Below are 14236 nucleotides of genomic sequence, written 5' to 3' on the forward strand. Positions count from 1 at the left end.
CTGGGATTTTTAATTTCTCTATATTCCGCCAAAATTTCTCCATTCCGCTATCATTCCACAGTATTGCCTGCAATCGAGACCTAGGGACGAATGGGGTTGCATGCTCGAAACCTGGGTACGTAGCGAACATTAGTGTAGTCAGTCGATGGGGTTTAGGAATGCGCCTAGCTTGAGGGTTAACGTAACAGATCTTAAAAGATCGCAGTGTTGGGTCGTAATGCCTCCTCCCGAAATCACATTCCCTTCCAAGGAAAAAGGAAAAAAATGCAATAAAGAGACAATAAAACAGCGGGGGCAATAAAGAATGAAAAAAGAGATGTATTAAAGAAAGAATAAAAGTAGAGAATTGAAGGAAAATAAACATGGAGTTCCGCAGAAATCAGTGTTAGGTCTATCATAGTTTCTAGTTTAATAAGACAATAAAACAGCGGGGGCAATAAAGAATGAAAAAAGTGATGTATTAAAGAAAGAATAAAAGTAGAGAATTGAAGGAAAATAAACATGGAGTTCCGCAGAAATCAGTGTTAGGTCTATCATAGTTTCTAGTTTAATAAGACAATAAAACAGCGGGGGCAATAAAGAATGAAAAAAGAGATGTATTAAAGAAAGAATAAAAGTAGAGAATTGAAGGAAAATAAACATGGAGTTCCGCAGAAATCAGTGTTAGGTCTATCATAGTTTCTAGTTTAATAAATTAACGATTTAGCTTCAGCCTTAAATAATTAAGGCTATCCGAAGTAGGATAATTTTATTTCCAGATTATAGATTACAAACGGGCAGAAACATGGACATTACGACGAAGTGAAGAGAAGCGAATAGAAGCATTTGAAATGTGGATATGGAGAAGAATGGAACGTGTGAAGTGGACAAACAGAATAAGAAATGAAGCTGTGTTGGAAAGAGAGGATGAAGAAAGAAAGATGCTGAAACTGATCAGGAAGAGAAGAAGGAGTTGATTGAGTCACTGGCTGAGAATAACTGCATACTGAAGGATGCACTGGAAGGAATGGTGAACGGGAGAAGAGTTCGGGGCAGAAGAAGATATCAGATGATAGACGACATTAAGATATGTGGATCGTATGTGGAGACAAACAGGAAGGCAGAAAATAGGAAAGATTGGAGAATGCTAGTGAATGAATATGCCATGCATTTCATCACTGTATTTATGGTAGGCTAAAATTATTGTTAAATATAAGCAAAGTAAGGCCTAAGTGGTAGATATTGGTTATATAGGTACTTATTGATTACATAATTATTCACCATAATAATAATAATTAATAATAATAAGTTGTTAATAATAATAATAATAATAATAATAATAATAATAATAATAATAATTAGTGCTGTTGATCGATCAAAATATTTAATCGATTAACTATTTGAATTTAATCCATTAATCGATAGATTAATAGAGTTTTGATCGAGTTGAAAAAAATGTTTTAATATATTGTAATATACAATTATTGTTAAATTTAACTTGTGTTCGGTTATAAGCATAAGACGTATTAAATGTTATATGTCTGTATAGCCTATATTGCATCGTCATATAACAAAACAACTATTTTAATTACTTACTAACATAATTATTATGAGGCTTATAATTTATTGTGTCAATTTCTCCGTGAATTTTTGAGACAAACATAAATAACAAAAAGTATGAAAACTCACCTAGTTAATACTGCTTTATCCATGATTTTAAACATGTGAGTGCATTCACATGCTCCGAATTAAGTGCCGCTCTACGTTCAGTAACAATGTCTCCTGCATCACTAAACACGGAAAAAAAAAAAACTTTTTTTCTGTCAATCACTTCTCCACGATCGTTCAATTTAAATCCAAACGTTTCACCGAGTTTACCTCTCAAATTCTCATATGACATAATGGAGTTTACACTTTTCACAAGCCACAGAAAACTGATTTTTTTTCTTTATCAAACTAAATACACAACTTTCATATACAAACTCAGTACAGAAACTGCAATATTGCAAAAGTACAGCGGTCGAAACAGAAGACTGGCCCCTATTGTAATCGAATTACCAGATTTTGGAAAGAGAAGAAGATAGTTATTCTCTCGCTTGCACTCAGTGTAGACATGGCTATTTTATAAGGAATAAGGGAGACGAATCCCAGAAAAGTATGTATTTCATATGCTAGGAAGGTGAGCTGACAACAAGGTGGAAGTTTTCTTGGAAAACCATAAAACTTAATAAGGGTTTCGCATTGTGTTTCAACTTTCAATAGAGATAGACTAGGTCACTGTCCTCATATCTCCATCTCTTTCTGAAGTGTTTGTGCAAAGATTTTTCCTATGTTACCTGGTTTACAGTTAGAAAATAACTGTACTATTGTGCTTTTAAGTAAGCAATTTCCGAGAGAGAAATATTATCGGAATTTTTAGTATGAGTTTGTATTAACAAAATAATAATAGGCCTATCAACGACAAGCGATTAACTTTAATTGACTCGATTATTCTATTAAATATTTATGATCGATTAATCTTACAACAGAAATTGCTCGATTAATCGATTAAATCCCACAACACTAATAATAATAATCATCATCATCATCATCATCATCATCATCATCATCATCATCATCCAGTCTGCTGTCGAAAAATCTGAAAGTTAGAATTTATAAAACAGTTATATTACCGGTTGTTCTGTATGGTTGTGAAACTTGAACTCTCACTTTGCGAGAGGAACAGAGATTAAGGGTGTTTGAAAATAAGGTGCTTCGGAAAATATTTGGGACTAAGAGGGATTAAGTTACAGGAGAATGGAGAAAGTTACACAACGCAGAACTGCACGCATTGTATTCTTCACCTGACATAATTAGGAACATTAAATCCAGACGTTTGAGATGGGTAGGGCATGTAGCACATATGGACGAATCCAGAAATGCATATAGAGTGTTAGTTGGGAGGCCGGAGGGAAAAAACCTTTAGGGAGGCCGAGACGTAGATGGGAAGATAATAGGCCTATTAAAATGGATTTGAGGGAGGTGGGATAAGTGATGATAGAGAATGGATTAATCTTGCTCAGGATAGGGACCAATGGCGGGCTTATGTGAGGGCGGCAATGAACCTCCGGGTTTCTTAAAAGCCATTAAGTAAGTAAGTAATAATAATAATAATAATAATAATACTAATAATAATAATAATAATAATAATAATAATAATAATAATAATAATAATAATCGTATGTTCTTTTGCAATGATAAACAAAATCCTTCAATTTGTGTTGCTCGAGAAAAAGATAATGTGAGCGGCAATTGTTATTGGAGATCAGTTGCCAGGAGATGTCAGAAACAGTTGAGCTGCTACTCGCGTGAATTACGATATTTTTAGAGGCGGACTGACACGAAAACATCGATTTCTCTTGACCCTTGTTCTGCAGTTAAGCACTTCCAACGCGGGTCACTGAATTCTCCGTGTTTCCATGTAAATTCAATTTATTTTTGCACCACGTCATTCCATTGCACCTCGCATGATAGTTCCTGGCTTCCAACGACAGCGAAATTTGTTAGTCAAATCACATGTTGAAGTCTTCAGACGAGTCAGTCAGGAAAAACAAGTCCAATACATGCAAGTGCCCGCTGGACTTCTTCCGCCCCTTCCTGCATTGATTACTCTAGGTCATCTCTACCTTCCTTTCTCACCTTAATACTCGTTTCACCAATTCTATCTTCCTGAACTTCATCAGCTTCAACATCTTCCAGGTTTAAAAAAAAAAACATTGGTTTTATGGACCTTTCCTAGCAGGCCTATACTCTTGCCAAAAATGAGAGGTTAAAATAAAGAGTGAGGTAGGGTAAAGGTTGGTAATACTTTGATACAGGTAATATTGTGGTAGTTCTTTTTGAGAATTTTACTGGGCGAGAGGAAGATCAGTTTTTTGCGTCAATGTATTAAGGCAGCGGTGACCAAAACTCGAGCTGCAGTGATTACATGCGACAGACAGCCTATGAAGTAAGGAGACGGAGGAAAGGTACTTGGCATGAAAACTACAACCAGTGGTGGTTCCTGCTCTAACATCTTGATCAATCCCGCGGATAAAAATCTCAGGCTTTGCTGTATCAGTAATGTCACTGCTGTCATCAAGAGCCAGTGAATAATATACGATTTTTCTTGCTTCTTTTTTTAACCTTCTTCTTGAATGTAATCAGGAATTTTCTGAATTCTTCTCTCGATACTTGGTCAAGAAATTCGTAGTTTTTCAAAATTAAAAACTTCTTATGGACAAGTTATTTAAATTATTTTAATCGTTACTCTTTTGAGAAATTCTGTTGTATTAAAAGGCTTCAGAGCACGAGATATTTCAAACCCCATTAGGTAGCTGACTTCCTTACATTTATTTATCTCATTTTTCTCTTCCTGGCTATGATTTAAGACATGTCAATTCCTGGCGTTTAACAGTTCGATGGCACATAATATTGGATCAGTTTTTCTAAAATATTATTATTAAATGAATAACTAATAAATAGTTAACCTCATCTAAAGATTAAGAAGATTAAAATTGAGATAAAACCTAATAATTTTATCCTTCTAAGGAAAAGATCTAAAAATATCAATATTCACGCACGTACAAAAGAATTATAGAAACACATACTTAGTGGTTAGTAATAACAATAATAATAATAATAATAATAATAATAATAATAATAATAACAATAATAATACATTATTCAGCGTGGCAATTAATGTTTCTATATACTCCTAATTGAACCGTTGAGCAAAGTAAACATATTACATTTTGTCCGACAGAACAACAAAAAAGTTCTCCTTCTCATTCTCTACGAAACCACCTCTTACAGCTTGTAGAGACAGAGTTTGTAGAACGACATGATACCGCCACTGCTTGCCTTCAGTACGTGAATGAAAAACACAGCAATGTACAGAAAAATCTCCTCGTACCCGTTTGAATGTCTGTGATTACACGATGTAATCACGACACTCGCTTTGGTCACCGCTGTATTAAGGGAATGTTCGTGGACAAGTTTCTGTACAAAACAGGTCCTTCTCTCGTTTAGTAAAATTGTAATAAATTCTCGAAAAGAACTATCACAATATTACTCGTATCACTGTATTACCAGCCTTTACCCTATACCATAGCACTTCCGACTCTACTCTCTTTCTAACAAGTACAGTGTTGTCGTAAGTTTATCGCACAAGATACGTCAGAGTTGTCTAAAAAGTTGCTAATGCCATGATTCCTTCGGTTATTGAAGTCAATTTTCATATTTTTCAGGTCTGAATAATTTCAAGGAAAAATTGTTCCGGGGCCGGGTATCGATCCCGGGACCTTTTGCTTAGCGCACGAATGTTCTTCCGACTGAGCTACCCCAGGAACTATACACGACACCGTCACAATTTTTCCCTTCATATCTCCACACAACTCCAATGGGCTGACAAATACTGTGTGACTTAAATTGTGGCGTAAGTCACACAGTATTTGTGTGCACTCAAAGTTGGGTTCTGGCGTCTTGTCAGCCCATTTGACTTGTGTGAATATAAAGGGAAGAATTGTGACGGTGTCGTGTATAGTTCCTGGGGTAGCTCAGTCGGAAGAGCATTCGTGCGCTAAACGAAGGGTTCCGGGATCGATACACGGTCCCAGAACAATTTTTCCTTGAAATTATTCAAATGTAGTTTGGGCTATTATTATTATTATTATTATTATTATTATTATTATTATTATTATTATTATTATTATTATTATAACTTCACTTTGTCTTCTAAGAAATGCTTTCACTGTAGGGCAATTACTTACTGTATGCTATATCTATATTTTCCTTCACGGCTAACGTTGATTTTAACATAGAAAACTTCTACCAGAGGATCGAACACTTATAAACATTAGATTTTCCACCGAGATAAGCAAGAAGAACTTAATCCGACATTTCTGGACTTTCTTTTACTGTCGTCAACTCACAAATTCTTCATAGGTCTACTCTTTTTCGTATTGAAGTCTAGACTTTTCATTAAGGAGTTCTAATATAAAATTATTTGCCGATTCCTTTTATATCACGTTGAATATCTAATACAGCATTTTCATCGCTTTCCTCGCTATGTTAATCAAATTATAATTCTGTAAACTTTATCGCTTTAGGAGCTAATTGCAACCAAACAAATCAACGTCGATAAAAAAAAACCATAGCAACTGTCCTTAGCAACGCACTTCTATTACCATTTCAGTAATCTTCACATCTTAAAATTAATCTTCAATTTTCTTATATTTATTTTGAAATTATTAGTTGTGAAGAAAAATATGCAGGCTAAGTTTATATAACACAAAGTCACTCATTTTTTTCACTTCTGAAATTTTTAAACTCGCCTAACGGTTCGTTTAAAAAACTCTCAAGGGTGAAAAAATGAGTCACTTTGAATCCTTATTTTATTCCCTTCTGTAATATGGACTGATGCAATGCAGCAGTGTTACATAACTGTGTCCTTGCATGAAATACAAATGTCAACAGTTCGAAACCCGGAGAAGTGTATCAGTTTTTACGTAACATTGATCTAACATTAATGATTTATCTCGAAGTTCTGCAGGTTCAGGGATGCACAGAATTCATGTCACATTAATAGCGGCATTCACTTAGTGGGCAGCTAGCTTCTTATCAAAGGGGATCAGGTTTGATACCTGTAAGAACGAGGATGATAGGGAACAAAAGATCTTCTCCCAATACATCCGCCACATTTGTAATTTCTGTCTTTCAGTTCCTCGTTATAGAAAACTCAGAATAGCTACAGTGGTATAGATCTATGATAGGGATCGAGTTCCAAATGTTCACTGAAGTACCTACATGTAACTTATTTATTTATATAATCTAGACATATTTATTTGTTTATTTATTTATTTAATTATCAATTTATTTATTTATTTATTTATTTATATTTTTATTTATTTACTTATATACGTATGTGCTATTTGCGGACTAATTTACTTATACAGGGTGTTAAGAAAAAAGTATCCAATTTTTAGGAGGTGATAGTATGCATCAAAACAAGAAAATAATGTCTAATAAACATGGGTCCTACAACACATACTTTCTGAGATGTGAACACTTGTTCATAGGAGGTGCTCAATGTGACGTCCATTCATGGCAATGCATTTCTCTGCCTACAATACAGCAGACTACCAGATAATCATGTCGTAGTTGACACCCCTGGCATGGAATACTGATACGTCGCAAGGAATACTAAAAAGAAAAGTCTGGTTGCGGATATGAGCGGGGTTCAGCAGAGATGGTGTTGTGAATTTTCGTAACCAGCATGTGTGGGCTGATGAAAATCCCCATGCAGTTGAAGAAACAAGGCATCAGCACCGATTCTCAATCAACATATAGGCAGGCGTTCTTGGCGATAGATTAATAGGGTCATATGTGCTATCACAGAGATTAACTGGGGCTCGGTATCAGGACTTTCTTATTAACGTATTAAAACAAATTTCAAAGAGTGCGTGACTCCTTACGCCGAAGGGCAGAGGAATGCATTGCCATGAACGGACGTCACATTGAGCACCTCCTATGAACAAGTGTTCAGATCTCAGAAAGTATGTGTTGTAGGATCCATGTTTATTAGACATTATTTTCTTGTTTTGATGCATACTAACACCTTCTAAAATATTGGATACTTTTTTAACACCCTGTATATTTATTTAGGCCTATATTTGTTTAGTTACTTATTTGCCTTTATATTTATTTATTTATGCATACATTCATTCAATTATTTATTTACTTACTTATTTATTTATTCATTCATTCAATTATTTATTTATTTATTTATTTATTTATTTATTTATTTATTTATTTATTTATTTATTTATTTATTTATTTATTTATTTATGTATTTATTTACTAGCTAAAAGCGTTGCACGGGTTTTCCTTTCTGCTTCTGTTTTCAATTAAATATTCATTTAATTATTTATTCATTTATTTATTTATTTACTTATTTACTTATGTTACTTTTATTTATTTATTTATTTATTTATTTATTTATTTATTTATTTATTTATTTATTTATTTTTCATTCAAATATTCATTCAATTATTTATTCATCCATTTACTTATTTACTTATGTTACATTTATTTATTTATTTATTTATTTTTCATTCAAATATTCATTTAATTATTTATACATTCATTTATTTATTTACTTATTTACTTATGTTACTTTTATTTATTTATTTATTTATCTACTTGGGTCTATCTATTTATTTATTCATTTATATACTTATTTACTTATTTATTTGACTTTTGGGCAAACTATCGAGACAAGAGATCAAGTTGTTTTGTTATATACCGTGTTTTTATTTCAAAACTTAACATTCTAAATAAATAGTTATTTAAAAAAATAATTTAAACAAAAAAACACGTCAATTTAGATATTCATGAGAAAGTTTAAAATCAGTGTTAATTCCATTTCAGGTTTCACTCCTAACCGCCACTGTTATCTTTTGAAATGTCAAATGCAAAACGACGATAGAAAACAAAAGATGTGAGAACAAATGAATCAGATGTATAAACAATTGAATACTCTTTCAAATTTAAGTATGCCAACTGAAATTTAAAAATGATAGAGTGAGTGAGTGAAGCCTGAAATGCAGTTAACACTGGTTTCTAAATTTGGTTGAAATAGATAAGTTAGTTATTCAGACTGGGAAGTTTTGAAATGAAAGCCCTGTCTACTGATCTAGTCTATCACGCTTTGAAGTGGATTACGCCCATGAAGATATAAAGAAAATTTCCATATGGTATCGTGGAGCACAATAAACCAAACTCGTAAAACACGATCAATTTATTTTTGCAGGAGCACGACTTCCCAGACTTCCTGAAGGGCCCGTTGAGAGAGACGTGCCAGCACATTCGTGTGGGCCACCGGAAAAACAGCCTACAAGATGTGGAAGAAGAAGAAGCAACCCCAAGGTAACACCAAGATCATACAAAAAACAAGGTTCTTATGTTTAAAGTATAGAGGCTCTTCGTAGGCGAGAATTGTAACTGTAAATCTTTAGTTGAAGCTTCTTTTAAACTACACAGGCACTCCATCGCTGTGGAGTAACTGTTAGTTTGTATGACAGTGAAACAAGCGGGCCCTGGTTCAAAACCTGGTTGGGCAAGATATCTGGTTGAGATTGTTTCCGGCGTTTTCCCTCAACTCATTAAAAGCAAATTTATTTATTTTTATTTATTTATTTATTTATTTTTATTTTGCTAATAATTGTAACATAAAATATAATATATACAGAAACACTTTAGCTCGCCCCTGAAAGAGTACAACTCGTGCTCAGGGGCGGATTCCTTAATTGAAATTAATAATTATACAATACAATTTGCAATTATAGTATATAAATTTAAATTTGCAATTTTTCAATTTTTATAAAATCCATACATAACTTTTTAAATTTAATACTAGAACTATTAGAATTGACAAGATTAGGATATTTAAATATAAATTTGTTATATATTCTTGGGCCTAAATTACTACTATGATTAAATACTGTAGTAGTGTTGCATTTCGGTTCAAACAATCTTAAAGAATTCATACCTTTTGTTTCATAACTATGAGAATACAATTCAAAATTATTTCGATTTTTATGTATGAATTTTATTAATACAATATAATAAATTTGTCTTATGTTAAGTACATTAAAGTCTAAAAACAATTTCTGAGATGGAAAATCAATAGGTTTATGAAGATATATTTTAATTATTTTCTTCTGTAATAAATAAAGTGGATTAAAATTGGATTTAAATGAGCTACCCCATCCTATAATTCCATACATAATTACCGATTGAAATAAAGTTAAATATATTGTGCGTAATAAACTTATTGACAAGTAATTCCTCAATAAAACAAAATAATATACTATTTTACGTAATTTATTACGAAAGTAATTAATGTGTTGGTTCCATTTTAAATGATTATCGAAAATTATGCCTAAATACTTAACTTCAGAGGACTCTTTAATAATTAGTAATAATTAATAATATTAATTAGTAACTTTCAGCGGTAGAGCCTGGATTCATTTCGATGCTAGACTATTATTATCTACATTTCATTCAGAAGCTAGATAACCAATGCAGGTGATAAAACGTCGTAAAACAAACCAATTTAATAAGTACATAGCCTATTCGCAAATATTAACATAACAATTAAACTGTAATTTTAATTCTTTACGAAATCGAAACTGGAAGTCACTTTCCGACGTCTATAAAGCATCATTATACAGGGTGATCCGTTTGGGAAGACATAAAATAAAAACATAATAAAATGAGAACTGTTAGTATTTAGTGCTAAATAATTTGTACATGCATTCTAGAAGAATGGGAATTTTGTCCAAATTAAACCTCAACGTGCTCACCGTTGTGAACACGACACAGTTCATATCTTGAGGCTAATTCCTCCTGTGTGGTCTAACATCTCAGGAGTAACTTTCTCAAAAGCTGAGAAAATCTTTGCTCTGAGATCATATACATCATTCTTCACAAAACCTCAGAGAAAGAAATCGGGTGGTGACAGGTCTGGGGACGTTGGAGGCCACACATATTAATTGGCCCTTCTCGACTGCACCAGTTGTTATCAAATGTGTCATCCAGATAATCACGGACGTCTGTTGCCCTATGAGATGGTGCACCACCCTGTTGGAACACGATACCCATGTTGTTTTCCTGTTGCAGTTGTGGTTCGAAAAGTTTTTCAACATGTCCAGGTATGGTCCTGATCGAACTGTTTCTTCTGTGAAGATAAACGGCCCATACAGATTATAGCGACTCACCGCGAACCAAACATTAACTTTAGGACTAGCCCGTTCTAGTTCATATGAGACAAGCGGACTTTCACCTCCCCATATGATTGCATTATGGGTACTCACTCGCCCACTGGCATGGAAGGTTGCTTCGTCAGAAAATATCCATCTATTCAAGAAGCATTTTGTTTATTCGGTCGTTGCTGAGTAACTTCTTTTGTTTCTTATGCGGTAACAATGTTGATACAAAACTCCGTGCTTCAGAATCACATTGGAACTGAAATGAATTCTACAGCACTCCCGTTATAAATTTTATATTCATTTTATTTTGTCTTCCCAAACGGATAAGACTGTATGTTTTTATATCTTTTATGCTCGACCATGCCGAAATGTAATAATTATACACCTGGTAGCAGCCCTATAAGGGTATATGTTTACGTGAACGACCACAAATATTATCAGAAAATGCAGGCTCTAAGGTTATAAAATTTTATTAGGAAATGAACTCACAATTGGACAAAAATTATAAGGTACCACAACAAGACTTATTAGAACTTAAATATCTGACAAAAGTATAAAAAACAGGTTACTACGAATATTTTTTTATGGAATTCACTTTTCACTTTAAATTAAATTTTCCAAAATTTGAAAATTTTCACACATATTATTTCATAACTCCACAACCATTAGAGATAGAATTGTACACAGATTTAACATGTCTTTATGCAAAAGGTAGACTAAAATAATGCCCATTTCTTTGAAAATAGAAAAATTAGGTCACAAAATATTATGTAAATTTTAATATATTTTATACAGGACAAATAAAAAATTAATTTTATTAGAATAAACAACTCTACATATCTGAGAGTAGTCTACTTTTCAGAAATAAGTGTTTATTACATGCAGAAAAAAATATTAAAGGTGTCAGAGAGATTTGCAGATTTTTTGTTATTTTTCATACTCTGATAAAACTGGTTTGAAAAATATTATTAGTCATATTTTTTATAATTTTATCAGATATTTAAGTTCTAATAAGTCTTGTTGTTGTACCTTGTAATTTTTGTCCAATTGTGAGTTCATTTCTTCATAAAATTTTAGAAATTTAGAGTCTGCATTTTCTGATAATATTTGTGGTCGTTCACGTACATATACCCTTAATGGACCTCATTAAAGTACACCTATTCATTAAAGTTCAGGTGTTCCACCAATCAGAAAATACCATTGTAGCAATATGAAAGCGCAAGTATCGATTATTCTCGGATATGCAATCGAAAGACAACTGTTTTCGCAGGAGTTCTGCGACAATTTTAGTAGACGCTGGTGGCGACATCACAACATTGAAACGTCACGGAGGCTGGAAATCCAATACTGTCGCAGAAGGTTATGTTGAAGAATCGATCCAAAATAAAATTGAAATCTCAAATACAATATTAAACTCAGACGAAAAAAACAACACACAAATTAACATCAATTCACCGTCATCTTCAAGCCTTTCACAAAGCACATTCCCGCAAATTCATTTCACCAATTGCACAATAAATCAATATTTGAAATAAAGTCAGTTTTGTTACTATAATAATTAACGTTAATTGTAAATAATATTCAAATAAATTCAATTTGTCATCTCGTTTTTCAATGTCTAATTCAATTTCAAGGTTATATCAAGATTAATGTTTATTTTACTCTCTAGATTATAACAAGGTCAATGTCGACATTTGTTTCTCGGAAAAAATCAATACTTTCGCGTCTGCGCACATCCCACAATTTACAAGGTATTGCATAAGGTCAATTCCGCTCCTCAGTCAGATAAGAATAACATAAATACTTATGAATAATTTCAAGTTAGAAATATGGTCGAGCATAAAAAGTCGTATGAAACTTGACTATAATGGTAATTAAGACGCTCGTATGAAAATTATGAAACGAGCGCAAGCGAGTTTCATAAACATACTCGCGTCTTAATTACTACCATTATAGGCTCATTGCATAATGTACTATTAAATTATTCTGACATGAGGGGCTCGGGCGTAAAACATGGTAACTGACATTATGGCCAAAAGTGACGTATATGGCGTATAATATGGTATCTTACATTCTGCGTCTAATGCAGTAGTTAGTTTTCCAACATCTCAAAAGATGTCAGAAGTATACAGGATTTTACTCTCCTGGTAACTATACAAACTGTTGCATGTATAGTCTAAATGTTTACCTTTGAAATTTTCTGTATAATTTGGCATATAATTTATTGAAAAATTCTAGTTGTTAGTATACTCTTCAATACGTAAAATATTTTACCAAATTACTTTCTTCTCGTCCCGTACTAATGCATAAAGATATAAACTATCTCTGAAACTATTTCATAATAGATGTTGTAGTTTCGCGTGTTTTGTAGCTGAATATTTGTTTCATAAGTTGGCGACAATATTAAATATCCTAATGTTTACTTTATTGCTCATTTCCTCGAGAGTTAATAATTCATAACATAAGTAACTTTTTCTCAGAAACTAAAAAAGCTAAAATAATAAATTTTTTACAGTTTAGCTATACTATTATATTGATTGTGAGGTTCTACTTTGACGTCATTCGGGTAAAAACTTTGCTTGTAATGAATATTAATATAAGTTAATTTTATTTTCTTTAAAAATTAATCGTTTAAAAAAAAAGGAAGAACTTATTATTTTCACAAAGTGCACTTACTAACCAAAAAGTCGGTACTTTTTTAAATAATAAAGAATCAGCAGTAAAATTCTAATGTAGACTTATCTATAATACTTTATGAAATCACCGTACACAAAGATTACTAATTTAACATTGGTAATATAGGGCCTGTGACCTCATCTTGAACTTCATAAATCTCTTCAAAACTATGTTACAATTCCAGCACTTCATTTGTCAGTTTCGTCTGTGTAACAATATCCCTTCATTCATTTAGTGTTCTGCCCAAGCGCAGGTCTGCAAACCCAGCATTCTCCAATATTTCCAATTTTCCGCCTTCCTCTTTGCTTTCTCATATGATCCATATATCTTAATGTCGCCTATCATCTGATACCTTCTCCTGCGCTGAAGTCCCGTTCACCATTCCTTCCAGTGCATCCTTCAGTAGGCAGTTTCTTCTCAGCCAGTGACCCAACCAATTCCTTTTCCTCTTCCTGATCAGTTTCAGCATCATTCTTTCTTCACCCACTCTTTCCAACACAGCTTCATTTCTTATTCTGTCTGTCCATTTCACACGCTCCATTCTTCTCCATATCCACATTTCAAATGCTTCTAGTCGCTTCTCTTCACTTCGTCGTAATGTCCATGTTTCTGATCCATACAATGCCACAATCCACACAAAGCACTTCACTAGTCTCGTCCTTAGTTATTTTTCTAGAGATCCGCAGAAGATGCTCCTTTTTCTATTCAAAGAATCGTTTGCCATTGTTATCCATCTTTTGACTTCCTGGCAGCAGCTCATGTTAGATACTAGTCATACTAAACTCCAAGTA

At 33.0% G+C, this 14236-nt stretch overlaps 1 protein-coding gene across 1 annotated transcript in view; it reads left to right on the top strand.

Annotated features, from left to right (window-relative positions):
- LOC138713162 (uncharacterized protein C12orf56-like) overlaps positions 1-14236 on the top strand; it is a 100182-nt gene that overhangs the window by 44333 nt on the left and 41613 nt on the right. The window contains exon 3 of the mRNA XM_069845005.1: positions 8810-8925. Coding sequence (XP_069701106.1) covers positions 8810-8925 — 116 coding nt within the window. The remainder of the gene's footprint in view (positions 1-8809; positions 8926-14236) is intronic.

Source organism: Periplaneta americana, chromosome 2 (genome assembly GCF_040183065.1).
Source record: "Periplaneta americana isolate PAMFEO1 chromosome 2, P.americana_PAMFEO1_priV1, whole genome shotgun sequence".
Taxonomy (NCBI): domain Eukaryota; kingdom Metazoa; phylum Arthropoda; class Insecta; order Blattodea; family Blattidae; genus Periplaneta; species Periplaneta americana.